The sequence below is a fragment of the Apis florea genome, unplaced genomic scaffold (assembly GCF_048593485.1).
Source record: "Apis florea isolate Af1SG1 unplaced genomic scaffold, ASM4859348v1 contig_3367_pilon, whole genome shotgun sequence".
NCBI lineage: Eukaryota > Metazoa > Arthropoda > Insecta > Hymenoptera > Apidae > Apis > Apis florea.
Window position 1 is genome coordinate 3,012,272 of NW_028256746.1, and position 16,218 is coordinate 3,028,489.

Genomic DNA, 16,218 nt, shown 5'->3' on the forward strand with positions numbered 1-16,218 from the left:
CTTGGATGCCTGTTTAACCTATTCCATGTGCCAACGTCGGCCGAGTTACTGTTCTCCTTGTGTCGTACAAGTACAACTATGCGGTACAGCGATTTCGAATTCGAAAACTATGGTTGTTACAAAAATTATTTGCAAAACTAATTTCAGTATCTGATAAAAAGAAAGTATATATACGTACAAATATTTTTTGTACACGTGTATATGTATTACAGTTTGATTCGATTGTATTATTATTAACAAAAGATAAATATTGTGAATTTTTGTGATTATTATACGAATTGGATCCAAAATAATGTACACATATATTCATTTACAGGGGGAACGCACGTAAGATTAGTAATCCATTTTCGAGAGCTTATAGTCGGTGTGTTGCCAGCCAACAGACTGTTTCACACATGACGACTAAAAGCGGCGGTGTTAAGAAGGAAAGTAACGCGTATATACTTAGATCTGGAGCGCAGCAAGTTTCTTTGAAGCTGATCATTGGATTCTCGTACGTTATCGCGTTGGCGCCATTGATTGACTGATTTTTCTTTTTTTTCTTTCCCATACCACGCTCCTTTTAATATTGTATTGGCCTGAGTTTAAGAGGTGGCTACACCACGACTAATTTAAATATAGAGGGAAAAATTCGAGGCATTCGAAGGTTGCTATAAATAGGCTGCAAGCCGAGAACGAAAGAAATTGGAACATAATTGAGCATTGCTCTGTTGGGATGTATTTTGGACCGGCCGGGACAAAAGCTTGAATGAAAGCTGTGGCTAAATTTGAAACGCGCCAAGTCGATTAATCATTATCAGTTGCGAGTTCCATTTTCCACTTTTTTTTTTCTTCCATCACTTTTCTTCGATCAAACAAAGTAATTCGAATATTGCCACGATCTATAACAATTATCGATTCCCACTTTTCAAACAATAATCCTCTCCCTCACAAACAAAATTTCTAACGTGTATTTCCAATCGTAACGTAAAAACAATATTTTTCGTTTATATATTGAATTTAGATCATCCTTCGGACAATTATAAACAAATTATATATCCTACTAACCAACCTGCATATCATCAAATAAGAAAATAACCAAAGAAATAAAAAACCTAATCCAACAATAGAAAAACAATATTATTCACCTGTATATGTGAATTTAAATTTCTCGTAAAATATCATTCTCTCATTCCTCCATTGAACAATGCTCATACAATTCACAATACTCATAAAAATCTCCAAATACGTTATCCTTCGGACGATAATCTTCTTCCTTATATAACGAACTACATATCCTGCTAACCAATCTGCACATCATCAAATGTAAAATAACATACACAGAATAACCAAAAAGAAAAAAAAAAAAAACCTAGCCCAACAATAGAAAAAACAATATTATTCACCTGTATATTGAATTTAGGTTTCTCGTAAAATATCTTCCTCTCGTTCCTCTGCCCGCACAAGTGATTGATGCTATCCTCGACGTTGTTGTTGTACTCGTTGTCGTTCTCTGCCGGCCTCGCGTCGATGTCGTTCAGCCTTGTGTAGTCGCAGCTCTCGTCCTCGGTCAGATCTGTGTCCGACAGAAGAGAAGGCGCCAAGTGTTGAAAGCCGGGATAATTGGGGTTGACGATACCGCGGCAACCGGCGGGCAGATTTCCCTCCTCGGACCAGTCGGACCACTCGGACGGTGTCAACTCGTGGGACGAATCTTCGTGAGAGGAGTTACGCCCTAAGGGAATTTCACGCCAGTTGCACATTGCACGAATTAATGAATAATCGGCGCCGCGCCACTGACTCATCGCAGCAGCTGCCCGGACGCATCCCATCTTTATCGAATCGCTTCATTGAGAGAACGTTTTCGAAAACGTTGCTTGGCTCCGCATGCTTCGCCTGGCAACCGGGGATATCTGGAGCTGCTGGTGAATATTTCTTTCATCTTGTTTCTTTTCTCTTTTTTTTTTTTTGCGTTTATTTTGGCGAATTAAAAGGAAAGCAAGGTTGGAATGGAAGCTGGGAGGGAGATGTTGGAGAACGAATGTAGAAACATTTTTTTTTTTTTTGATTGGAAAAATTATGAAGAAGCGTAAAATATATTGGAAAAGTGATCGTGTTTGAATATTCGGGTTTCTCTCTCGTTTATTTGAAAAAATATGGGAGAAGCATTGGAGTGTGATTGGAATGGAAACCGAGGGATATGTGTAGAATTTTTATCGAGGAATTATAACAGATAGATCGGTGAAAGAAGTAAGGTAATGGAAAAGTTATTGTATTGAAGAATTATGGTAAACAGATGAATCGAAGAAAGGAAGGGAAGTAATGGAAAAGTGATTAATGAATTTGAAAGATTTTAAGGGGGAAAGATTAGAGTGGTTGGTTGGAGTAAGAAAAGTTGGAGAAGGAAAAATATGATCGTAGATTTTTTTTCCTCTCTCAAGTTTGACAGAAAAAAAAAAAAAGAAATTATTTCTCTTTCGATGAAACTATGAATACGTCAATAGCGATATTAGAACAGAAAAATTATAGTTAATGTCAAGGTCTGCTCTTAGACCTTGGGGAATCAGTTTAAAATATCGAAGTTCGTGACTTTTACGATAACGAGAAATTAATTATCACAGGTATCTTATTTTTATTTATTAATCCTATTTTTGAGGAGAGGGAAACTTTATTCGCTTCAAATTATATGAATGAAATTTCTAAGCTAGAAATTTTTCTCTCCTATGATGAAAACTTGTTTAAACAAGTTACAAGTTTTATATTTATTCTAAAGTAGTGTTTTCCAATAGACTATTTATAAATTTCACGTATATACAGTCAGATGTTCGAAGTTATAATTAAATTATACGTAAAAAAAAATTGAACGAATTTACTTATCTCGAGTTTCAACCTCTTGAAAATGAAAATCGTATAAATTTCAGGAGAGAAAATAACTTGTACTAAAGTATCATTCACAAATTGATCTTCAAAGTCCGACGATAAACTTTATCCAATGTTTAATCAGATCACAACCTCTCTGCTTAAATTGGTAAACACGAACGACAATCTCGATAATCTATAATCTATATTCTTCAAGGCATGCGAACGAAAGAAAATAAATCAATCTGATCAAATTTCCGCAATTTCCATTCAAAATAAAAACAAACTTCTATATTTATACCACACTAAATCTCCACATTTAGAGGGTTTATTTTCAAATTAAACAAAATAGAAATCATTCCATAGCAAGCATCGACAAACCTAAAAAATCTTCCTTCTAATTAAATTTATATCATTAAATTTTAAATTCATTTCAAAATGTTTCAAAATTTCGTACTCATCGTTTTCCACTTTACCAAAAAAATCGTTCCACGAACAAAAATTATCTAAAATCCTGTTTCACATAAACTTTAAGATCTTCCTTTAGAAGATAAATCTTTCTTCGTCTCATCGTTTCATCCAGACATTCAAAACTTCACTCACACTTCCTCACTTCACTAAAACAAAAATCATTTCACGAATAAAATCCTCTTTCAAGTAAATTCATAAATCTTTCTTCGTCTTCATCGTTTCAAACGTTCAAAACTTCACTCACACCCACTAAAACAAAAATCATTTCAAAATCATCGACGCATTTAAAATCCTCTTTCAAGTAAATTCGTAAGTTTCATTCAAACTTTACCCTCCCTTTACTAAAAAAAAAAAAAAGAAAAAGAAAAACAATAAAATAAAAATCATCCCACGGACAAAACTTAAATCGATGTCTAAAAATTCAAATTGGTCTCGAAACTTCGTTCATCGATCATTTCTCTTTACCTTGAAAAAAAAAAAAAGAAGAAGAAGAAAAGAAAAGACGTTTTTTATTTACCTTCGTAATCGGGCAAACTTTCCACAGAGCTGTTCCTTCGTATCCGCGGGATCGTCAGATTGTTGTTCAAGTTGGCGACGTCGTTGGCCGAGGTATCGATCTGGACATTCTCGCGGGTGATGGCGATCGAGGACCACGTGCTGGTGTCCTCTGCGACGCGGAAATCCTGGCCGACCTCCGCCGCGAAATCGGCGTTGATCCGACTGGCTGCGACCGAGTCGGTTCCGGCCGGGGCCTCGTTCCGATTCGCGATCTCCTCGGTGATCGGCTGGCTCTGCTCGCTCCTACGTAACTGACTGCGACCGAGACAGAGAAATGAGCCCAAGTGGATCGATACGTTCCGTTACCCGTACGATCTATGACGATGCAAATATAGGCAGCGTACACCCACGTAAGACTGTGCAAGGAGCGGTGGAAGGCGCGCACGAGCTGCACGCTCTTGCTCACCCACACACATCTACACCCTTTCGTATAATACCGCCGCCTTTCAAATTCCCCAACAAATTCACCGTTTTTTTTTTTTCTTGTCGATAAATCGGTCCTCTTCGATGTTCTTCCTCTTTCGGGTAATTTTTCTTAATTATTTTCATTCCTAGATTTGCTAGATCTACTCGTGTGCAATTGAGATTGAGGTTGGAGAAAGAGAAGTTTTAAATATTCTCTTCGTGGTCTAGATCTATTCGCGTTACATTGGGATCGAATTATACGTTAATTACCAGATATTTTCAAATTTAAAATTCGAATCGATTAAGATGTGGGGTTGTAATTTGGAGTTTAGATCGATTGGAGAAAGAGAATGGAATATTTGCAATCTGTTTAATTAAGATTGTGATTTATGATAAAAAGGGAAAAGAACGTTTGCGTTTATTGTTAAATTTTGTTCTTAGCGATCCAGATTTATTCGTTAGAATTCAGATTGTTGTTGGGAGAGAATAATGCTGTTGTAATAATTTTGGCAGCGAAGGAAAAAAATTTTCGCTTTTCGAAAAGTATTGTTAATAAGTTTCTTTCGAAATGAACATTTCAAGAGTATTTTTAAATTATGTGACGAAATATCGATGACGAAGATCGTAGTAATTTCGAAGTATTAAAATTTTTATACATAATGCGCAACAATTATCTCGTTCGATGTTTTAGCGAATTATTAAATTATCGAGAGGATCCTCGATTAAAGTTTTATTAAACACGTCTTTCGTCTTTCTTTTTAAACGACAAAATAACCGATAACGTTAATGTTAAATTAATTGAAGGGTTAATCTCTACAACGAGATTTCATTATCTGTCGATTGAAAAATTTTATTCGTTGTACCATTTTATCCTCGAAGAAAATATTTATTCCTCCGCTCGCACAATCTCAATCGTAATAACCGAGAAAAATAAATCGTTAGAAAAATTCGTGTTCGAGTTTCAAAATTTCCATTCAACGTATCCAATTTTTATTTTTTTCTTTTTTAATTTCAATGAAGGCACGAGACATAGAATTTCATCGATTGTACACGAGAGAGGACGATTGTACACCTATGTAAATAAAATACACACACACACACACACACACGTATCTATAAAATTAAAACACGGTGCAAAGGAGACGAATCCTCTCTACGAGAGATCAAACAGCAGGCGGTCGTTAAACTGGATTTGGAACGACAAGCAATTCAGAAACTGTATGCTGTATGTACAACACATTTTTCGAGCTCGTCTCCGACGAGTTCGACGATCGTGCCCGTTAAAAATCCCTTTTGTGCAGTTGAAATGTGCAGTTTCATCGCCATAGGAGGTCATCATCAACACATCACTGATAGATAAATAAATACGCGTGCGATTTATGCTTTTGCTTTCAGAAGAAAAAGGAAAACGAAAAAAGAAAGAAACTGCTCCTTCAATCCTGTCGCGTGTGGAAAATAAACTCGCATGCACGCGTTGGCCATCGTAGGGATCCGTAATCTCGAGGGGGTGTGTGTGCGAAGCGAGAGCTGTATCTGTGATAAAAATGAAACGACATACGTAAAGAGAAAGAAAGAAAAGAGGAGAGGAAGGAGAAAGGAATATTACCAATAATTTTCGTGAAATCGCTCGCTAGAGGGGGACGCAGGGGGATCGTAAAGATACAGAGCGTTAATCCTCGGAGTATCGGCCAGTTGGACGATCCCGCTGAGGATTCGGTCGGTCTCTCACTGACTTACCGATACTTTTACCACGAGCAGAACATCGCAAAGAGAGGATTTTTTCGCGACGCCCCCTTATCTGCTCTCGTATTTAAACATTTCTTCGTCGGCGAGACGAAATTTGAGAAAAAGGTAGGGGACGAGCAGACGATATGGATGATACTCCGGGGATTAAGAAAGAAGAAGAAGAAGAAGAAGCGAGACCAAGGGGACATTGTTCGTGTCGAAAAGAATTGGTCGGTTGGGAAACAAGGGGGTAGCAAAAGTTCATGCGACACAATCACTTGTTGCGGCTGTGTGTGCGCGTGTTCGATGCAAAAACAGGTGTAATATTATGAATATTTGCAAACATCGATAAAAATCTACACGTTTGGTTGGTTGGTTGCTTTAATTTCTGATTCTGCTTTTTTCTTTTTTTTTAATCAACAGCACAGAAGAAGCACGGACAGATTTAGAATGCTTGGATGAAACATGGAAAAAAAAATGGAAATAATAAAAATGATTGTACGAACGAATATATATATGTATGTATATATGTATGTATGTATATATGTATATATATATATATATATATATACATAATATGTAAAATAATACGGTAAACTGTATCAAAAGGGGGACCGTTTAGAGTCAACACTAACCTTATGATTTTTCCTTTTCAGTTAAATGCCTTGGCATTGCTAATAATAAGGTACGGAATAAATATTCTACAATTTACCAACTAAGTTAAGTAACATTTAAAGCTACTCGTTGCTTAAGATCCGAGTGAAAGCTTTTTAATTAATTTAAAATTGTGAGCATCTAATTCTACTTTAGAAGATTGTTAAGATTATTCTAATTAATTACAAATGAGAGAGAGGAAAAAAAAGTGAAAAAAAAGATGATCTATCTTAAATAAATAACGAAATAAATATTACAATTAGGAATTCGTCGGGATACGATCACTACTATCCGTAGTAGAACTTTCTAAACGTTTTCACTTCGCATTTAATTTTCAATAAATCACCCATTGTGAACACGCATCGACGGAGGAAACGTAAAAAGGCAAAAATTAATTAATTCGACGGTAATGCCACAGAGCGTTACTGTACAATAATAATAATAATAATAATAAAGAAAAAGAAACGACATTAAAAACGACCACGTCGAATCAAGCGTCACATCATCAAAAAACGCACAATCCAACTTAAAACTGATATTGTGTAACATCGCAGAGCATCCCTCGAATGGAAAACGGGGGAAAAAAAAAAAAAAAAAAAAAACACTTTTCTTTCCACTTGCAAAATACACACGTACGTACGTACGTGAATTTCATTACATAATGAAAGAAACAGGAGGAAGGATACAATAAAATTAGAAAAGGAAGAAGAAAAAAAGAGGAGACGCAAAATAAAAAAGGAAGAGTAAAGTACAAAATTTACAATTTTTAACCAGCTGGAAAGAAAGAAAGGAGAAGGAGGAGGCCACGTCATTCGCTTGGAATCATATAATTGTCGATCATCGAACGAAAGAAAGAAAGAAAGAAAAGAATTTCCCACGCAAGAAAACACACTGGCTCCCTCTCCGTGGCACGAGAAGAAAAGAAGCTCGTCGAGGAGATTAAAAAAGAAAGAAAGAAAGAAAGAAAGAAAAAGAAAAAAAAGGAGAAGCGACCACGACGGCGACCACGACGAAACGAAAATTGTATCGTGCGACTTGATATAACACGTTGAACACGTTCGGGAAGGCGAGGAAGACGAACGACAGGCATCGACCTCGTCCCTCACTGCAATTCTCACTTACTTGTTGTTCAATCCCCCAGGATGGAGCGGTATCGAGACGACAGCCTCCCTGAGCCGCATATCGGATCCTCGTCTGAAATCAAACCAAAACGCACACACGAGATGCTTCTCTCTCTCTCTCTCTCCCCCCTCTCCCTCCCTCTCCCTCCCTCTAAGTTCCTCTCTAAGTTCGATCACGTTCCTCGTTCGAAAAAGAAAATCGTTGTTCCTCGCACTCGCGCGTACTAAGCAACGACACGCACGCACACACGTAGAGGGCACGTAGTACACGCGTAACACGAGTGCACGGGCACGCGATCCGCGTGGTCGCGACGCTCATCGCGAGATCATTTTCGCTCGATGGTTCTCGAGAGGATGAGGAGAGGAGAGGGAAGAAAAAGGAAGGAAGGAAGGAAGGAAGGAAGAGGGAAAGAAAAGAAAAGAAAAGAAAAGAAAAACGGTACCAGCGGTGGAGAATCGATCGTGTAAGACGACCACCGACTCCGCTTCTCCTCGCTCTCTACCCGGCCGAGAACGTCGAACGAGGAAAAAGGGAATGGGACTCACCGGCCGCCATGTTGAAGCCGTGCGCAAGGGTGCTCGCGTTTCCAGTGGTTTATCGACTCGCAACCAACACCCTCGTTCCGCTCTCCTTTCGCTCTCCTACCTCTCTCGCCCTCCTTCTCCCTCCATCTCTCTCTATCCCCTACCTTTCTCTTCACCCTCTCCCTCTCTTTCGCTCCCTGCGCAACGTGGACACTTTACATTTTAGACGATCCTTCGTTCGTCGTTTCGTTCTTGTTATCCCCCGTTTGCATCCGGATTTCTCGGTTCGTTATGCGCTATTTTTTTTTTTTTTTTTTAGAGAGAGGGAGAGAGATTTTTAGGAATTTAGGTTGCGTCTTTTCTCGAAATGGATTCCGGTGTGCCCGGTACGATTCGGCACGAGGGATGTTTTGGATAGGTTTGGCAGGCGGCGAGGGGAAAGCGTTTAATCGATCGCTGCCTTCTAGCCCCGTTTCCGGCATTCGTTTTCGCGGGTTTTTTGAGAATCGTGAATCGGAAGAATTGGGAAGGAGATGGATGGATTAATTATGGGAGAAAGTTTGGAGAACGATAAGTTGAGATGATCGAAGAACGAAGGAAACGGTAGAGTCGATAAATTTTTCTCCATTTATCCTCTTCTTATCTTTCGTCGTAACTCGAAAGAACGTTTATTGGTAGTTTGCAGCGGAACCGGAAAAACGTTCGTCTCATGATACTCGAATAAATTTCTCTTTTTAACTATCTAGCCGGCATCGATTTATACAATACTCCTGATTTATTATTCTTCTAACCGACTTTTGCACCGCTTATCTGGACGTTGGTAAAATTTATTGGCCAATCGGTTTGCCGTCGAAAAAGTATCGGCTAAGTAACAGTTGCGAACTTTCCTCCTTCTTTTCGATCGCTCCCTCGAGATTGAAACCAACAGTGGATTACCTTGTGCGTATCTGTTTTACTCGTCTTGTACTTCACCTCTGTTATTTGACGCCTACTTATTTCCTAAGGTTTCTGTTTTCTCATCCGTTTACCTCGATTCTCAAACCGCCCCGAGGAAAGCACTTAGCGGAATAATCGGAGGAGAATTTCTCGATTCGCCTTAACCTAAACGTAATTCGTGAACAGCGGTAATTCGAACGATTCCATATTTCGATTCGAATCCATATTTATTTTTATCGCGGGTTGTAAAATTGGAAGAAAAAGGGAATGGGGGAAAAATTAAATCGATTGATAATTACCACCAATTTTGATTAGAGATAAGATCCAGTTTTGTCGAAACGTTGGTATAATTCGATGGGAAAAAAATTGTTCTCGCTTTCGAATGCAAAAAAGTAGCGCAACGTATATTGTAAATTTTTACGCCAATTGTCACCGAGAAAGATTTATCGGCTACTTTAGTCGCTATGATATCACTGTTATTCAAGCGTTGATGCAACCGAACGTGTCGTTCTGACCTATTTATTATTTTCGAAGAAAAAATAAACGACGATCGGAATCAAACTCCTCGAGGAGAATTAAGATCGGCGCGGAATGGCAAAGATCGCTGACAACGTGATTCCTATCTATAACAGTTATCTCTGATTGATCATTGCCTCCATCATCATCGATTGACCCAATAATAAAATTCCAATTTTCAAAGTATTTTTCCAACAACGATATTAAACGTTCTCTTCCTTCGATCTTTAAAAAATCCAAACGTGACAATTCTCTAAAAAAAAAAAAAAGAAGAAGGAAATTAAACACCTTACCACGTCTGATCTCTTTCGTCCAGATGATTGAAAGAAATTATCGAGGTTATTCAGAGAGGATGCAGGTGAATCACAGTGAGTGTCGTTGACGAGAGAACGATCATTCATTATCGAACACTCGAAAATGAGGAGAAACGAGAGGAGGAGAGAGGATCGCACGGATGGAATAACCGAGCGTGTTTTCTCGACCAAGGGGAGATTTCGTGTCTCCTCTTCGTGTTCTCCCTCCATCTCGTTCTCCCTTACTTCTCCTCCTCCATCCATCTCTGTTTGCGTGGTGTACGTCGTAGACAGAGTCACCACGCATCGATCGAGTCCTTTCTCTACCCTTCCTGGTAGCGACCTTAAGGCCGAGTGCATACCGAGTTTAGACAAGTATCGATACACAACCGTTGGAATTATCGATAGACACGCGAGAGATGAACCGCAAAATTGAATTGATAATGAGAGACGAGGGTAGCAGAGGTTTTTTTTTTCGTCGATCGAATCGTCGAATTGCGATTCTTCTGAGTTTTTTTTTTATAAAATATCGGAGAATAATGGAAACGGGAGAGGAAACGATTTTATAAAAAGAAATTTGTTGTTTTTAAATAAATAATTGATTTCAAACAAAAGGAAAATCAAATATGCAACGCCCGCGTAAATATTTGCGTTCTGACGAGCAGTTACGAAATTTTACGAATATCAATATATAACGCATATATGTATCGCATACGTATTTAAATAACTCTATTTTATTCAATCTCGCGAATGAAAATTTTTCAAAAGTAAATAAATTTTCCATCGTTCGAAAATGAATATTGCTCGATTGTTATTTCCATTCCATGACAAAAAATGAAACGAGATTCCAAACAATTTTTGAATTTCCCTCGAACAATCGATAAAGAATATTAACACGGAACGAAAGACAATCGATTTAAATCAATTTTCCATCGTTGAAAAATGAATACTACTTATTTCCATTCCATAATAAAAAACAAAACAAAAACGAAACAATTTTTAACGTTCCCTCAAATAAAGAGTTTTACACGCAGCAACGAAAGACTATTTTATTGCAATACATTCGATCGTAAATCACGTTTCAAAGGTGAATAGGAGATAATTGGCGTACCAAATGAATTACTTTAGATCAATTTCCTGTGTTACGCGCACTCCTGTGAACGCGTTAGTATTGTTTCGCCATGACCTACTGCACTTTCATAATAACTTCCTGTCTCTCGTCTGTTCTCTCTCATTATATCCGTATGTACAAAAGAGTTTAGATTCGTAATACGATCCGATTCGACCCTGATCCAGCGTAAATTTCGTTACACGATTCGATTCGATCGATTGGGACGCGCGATTCTTCTTGTCCAGGAGACTGTTAAGTCTCCTTCATTGAAATGTACTCCTCATCGGCCGCCTTCATAAATATTGCGGTACAAGTCGCATGAATAAATCGTAAATGAAATGTTCTTTGAGAAGAATACTGACGACCAACGCGTATATAGGGCCAAATACGGGGATAATGATTGCATTATGAGAATAAAGAAGAATATTATCCCTCCCTTTCGCGAAGATCGGAAAATTACGAAGGAAATTTTACGTATTTTCTTTTCACTTCGTCGTATTAAATTGTTAAGTATTTCTTTAGAATTGTAAATTACGAGGAATATTTAGATGTTATCATACACGATGCGATGATAATAACGAAAGTTTATTTGATATTTAGAGACGAATATTCTTTTGAATATTTTTTTGCGGGAGATTTTAATCGAAGAGCGGGTAAGAAATTTTCCGCCACCAACGCAGAATTTTTTGGCATAAGTCAGCTACTTGGGCAACGATACTTCGCTCATAATCGCTCCGGATTGTGTATTGCCTATATGATACCAGACTTCGTGGCTCCATACGTACAACACATGATACGTTTGTCGCTGCCGGCCGAGGTCACAGTCGATAAGTTTTATTCTTCTGTCGCGAGACATTAGTAATAATTCGCTCTAAATACCATACTTGACATACATACGTGTTAAACGATTGAAAAAAGTCTGTATTCCAATATTCAACTCTCCCAGATCGTGTAATTTATATTTTATATTTGTTTTGCTATGTAATTTTATTAAACATATTAAAATATATATTTAAATTTATTAATAAAAAAAAAAAAATATCAAAACCTATTTTCTTCGTCAATCATTCTCTAACCATTAATTCACGAAAGAAAAACACAAATTTATCCTCAACGTGAATCCATATTCGAATCCATAATCTAATCCTGCCTCTCCTAACTCTACCAATTTCCAACCAAACTTCGTGAATTATCCTAGACCATCGCGTCGTCGCACTTCCCTCCCTTCAATCGTGCAATCATCGAACCGATCGAGAAAAATGCACGAAATTTTCGATTTCGAAAATTCTCCTCCCGAAACCGCGTTCGTTCAGCGTGCTCGCCGCTACGCTTCTATTCCCATGTTATCGGTCTTTTGTGTACACCCCATGGCTACCCAAAGCCATCCAAAAACTCTCTCTCTCTACTTACTCGATGTTTCACGGCCTTTACTTCCTCTTATTCCTTTATTTGCCTTCCCAAGATTCCAGCAAACTTCTCTCAGCTTTCACGATCGTGTCGCTGTCCTCTCATTCCACGGACCAGATTCCACCGGGAAGATCCACGCACGAGGACAGAGAGAGAGAGAGAGAGGGAGAGGGACGTCGAATTTTCGTAATTTCGCGGCGATATCCAACGTGAAAGAAACGTTTCTTCTTTTCCTTTTACATGGACCGGGAGACACAGTGGCCTGGAACACTGGCGAAAGATGGTTTCGATGCACTCGCGAACAACGGGAGGAGACTGGGAGAAACGGTGTCGGCGTTCGATCTCTCTCTCCCTCTCTGCTGCTCCCCTCGCGCTCACCCCCCTCCGACCGGGGTGGTGCATGCGCGTGGCCGGGCGTCGGGGTTGCTGACGCCACCGTTCGAGGTGAGAGTTTGTTTTCAAGAAGCTCGATATCGAGCCGATCTCCCCTTCGATTCTCCTCTCGTCGATTAAAAATTACCACTGTTTTATTTGGTGTAAAGAAAACGTACGATTTCTTTCCTCGACGGGTATAATATGTATATGTGTGTGTAGATAGAGTCATCGATACGATGATAGAAATAACGTGACGTGAAGTATGTTTTTTCGTTCAGATTTTTTTTTTTTTTTTTTTTTTTGCTTATGAAATTTTTACGCGTAATAGATAAAAGGTTCTTAGCAAAGTTTCTTCTTCTTCTTCTTCTTTTTTTTTTCCCGATGAAAGAGATAGTATGTTTCGAGATACGACGAATGAGATTACTGATATCGCGTCTGGTTCGATATCGGGAGAAAAAAATAGAGATATCGAAATCGGAAATACAAATTTTATTGCGGGAACAGAAACGTGTGTATACGTATGTTTTATTAACTTTAGGGGAATCGTGAATCTTGTGAAATTGTGATGGAAAAGTGGAGAGAATGGAATAAAAATAGAATATAGGTCAGGTCCAATTTGAAAAAGTGGTTTTTGTTCTTTCGCTTCTTTCCGATGAAGAGGGTAACAAAGAAAATAAAGTGATACAGTTTTTTAATAATGATTTTTGATATCTTGCTTTTGTTTTAAAAATCAAATATTGGATTTTGAATTATTTCAAAAGTTATTGGTAAACTAATAGGTTTGAACGTGCTGAAAGTTAATAGAAGAAGTGAATATTAAAATTGCGTTAAAATAAATATTTGAAATAAAAAATACGTATGATATACGAATATTAATTAACAATATATCTTTGATAAAAAGAGTTACGTTAATAATCTTTCGTTTGAAAATGTTTAAAATGTATTTATGAAACAATACATTTCAATTTAAAATAAAATAATATTACGAATGAAATAAATAAAATTATGTGAATATAACATGTATTTGTATATATCTGAAATAAAAGTATTTTTATGCATCGTGATATTTTCAATATGCATTTATAAAAATCGGAAGCAACAAAATATAATATCTTTGCAATTTAAAACTTGTCAAAACATTAAACATTGCATGATTTCGTAATAAGCCAATGACCGAGAAACGAGTTATTGCCACGTAATAGGGATACCACGCAAATATTTAAGATATTACTCACGATTGATATCGACTCGATGCATCTTGCATAAAAATCTCACTTCAACATTTATTATTAATTCATAAAATTAAAATTTATCGTTTTTGCTGGAATAAAATTTTTTATCAATAAGTTAGTCATCAAAGGAGATAATAAAATTAATCGGATTAATTTTTTTGAATGCATAAATTTTACAGAGTATATATAGATAAAAAGAGAAAATAATGGAAGAAGGACAGAGATAGAGTGGAAATTGAAATCAACGCCATCTTCAGATTGCCGCAAATGAAACTAATATAAACAAGGAGAGAAAATAGTGGAACAAAGATGGAGATAGGATAAAATATTGAAATCAGCGCCATCTTCAGAGTGCCTCAAATGAAACTAATGTGAACAAGGAGAGAAAATAAGTGGAACAAGGATGGAGATAGGATAAAATATTGAAATCAGCGCCATCTTCAGAGTGCCGCAAATGAAACATAAAAGAAAAGGATAGATGATAGGAATTGTCTCTCAGCGCCATCTCTCGAACGTTAAGAGTATCTCCTTGAAAACAGAATAAATAAAACGCTCACAGATGGCGCTAGTTTCCAATTCTGTCTTTGAGATAATATGATTGATACTCGAAAGATGGCATTAGTACTCAATTCCTACTCTGTTTCTATCCTTCTCTTATCATTTTCTATCCTTTCTTTTTGTGTTTCGTTTGCGGCACTCTGAAGATGGCGCTGATTTCACAATTTTTACCCTATCTCTGTCTTTTTCCCATTATTTACTTTCTCTCTCTTCCACACGCGTGACATGCAACTTGTCAAATGAATGACAACAGAATTTTAGAAATTATATTTTTATTTGATTCTTTAATATGTAATTTCATATAAATGATTTTTTAAGAAATCATTTATCATCGAAATGATATTTTAAAAAACATCAAATTCAAAAAATTAAAAATATAATTTTCCTTTTAATATAATTATAATAAAATGATATATAACAAAAAAGTGATCGTCTATTTTTATATTTTTTAAATATGAAATATTTTTTTTTTTTTTTTTTTTTACGTGATAATGAGTATATAAAATAGAATTATACGATTAGTTTAAAATTTATTCGCCAATTAATTCGATTCTTCGCATTAATTTTCTTTATAACACTTTTCGTTTCTTTTCTTGTACAAATGATCGAACGAACGAACTTTGTAAAGGGAAATTTATTTGAAGGTATCTTAAATTTTTACTTAAAAAGAAAAGAAAGAGAGGATGATAAAGCAAAAACCATAGGCACAATTTACATAACATATTCATTTTTTATAATCTCATATCATAATATAATAATATTTGTTTTAAACAACGCTACCATATATGTATATTTCTGTATGATTTCTCAATTATAAATCTTAGATAATTCGACTTATCGGTGTTCTAATAATTACAAAAGGGGAAATAATAATAATAATAATAATAATAATTATTATTATTATTATTATTATATTAATAATAATGCTAACGTATTTCCAAAAATATGAATATATCTCCTCGCGGTTTATCACGAAAAGTCAAACGACATCGCACACGCCCGATCACGCACGTGTACATAACAATATTATTTCTATTTATTTCTTTTACATGTATAGCGTATAAATTCCTTCTATATCTCCTACTCAGGTAAATACAATATAATAGATATAGTTCGTATCCGAGGAACCAAATTTTCAACGGAAAAGAGAAAATTTGGAATTGTGATAAAAGAAAAGGGATGAAATAGAAGAGAGAAGGGAAATGGGGCGTGGTTATTCCCCGTAACGGTATAATGAGATGTTTCCGTTATACAAGGTGATTCTTTTGTTGATATATCGAAAATCATTAACATCGATTACATACATTCTCGTTTTCGTTTCACACACACAGTACACAACATTGATTTCCTATTCCCCTTCCATATTAATTTATCATACATAACATAATATAATGTATTTTAAAACAAAAAATTTTTTCACTCTCATTTGTATATATAATTAAATTAAAATTATTATAATTTTATTCATTATATGATTTCATTGCATTAAAATA

General features: G+C 36.4%; 1 protein-coding gene across 7 annotated transcripts in view; it reads right to left on the minus strand.

Annotated features, from left to right (window-relative positions):
• Schip1 (Schwannomin interacting protein 1) overlaps positions 1–12,905 on the minus strand; it is a 30,570-nt gene extending 17,665 nt beyond the window's left edge. For 2 of the 7 annotated variants that reach the window (XM_012489017.3, XM_012489018.3), the window contains exons 1-4: positions 12,564–12,905; positions 7,774–7,845; positions 3,827–4,122; positions 1,386–1,714 (exon numbers count right to left, since the gene is read on the minus strand). In XM_012489017.3, coding sequence (XP_012344471.1) covers positions 1,386–1,714; positions 3,827–4,122; positions 7,774–7,832 — 684 coding nt within the window. In that variant the 5' untranslated portion in view covers positions 7,833–7,845; positions 12,564–12,905. The other 5 variants (XM_086911979.1, XM_086911976.1, XM_012489020.3 and 2 more) reach the window with 4 other exon arrangements.
• Positions 12,906–16,218: the final 3,313 nt, after the last annotated feature.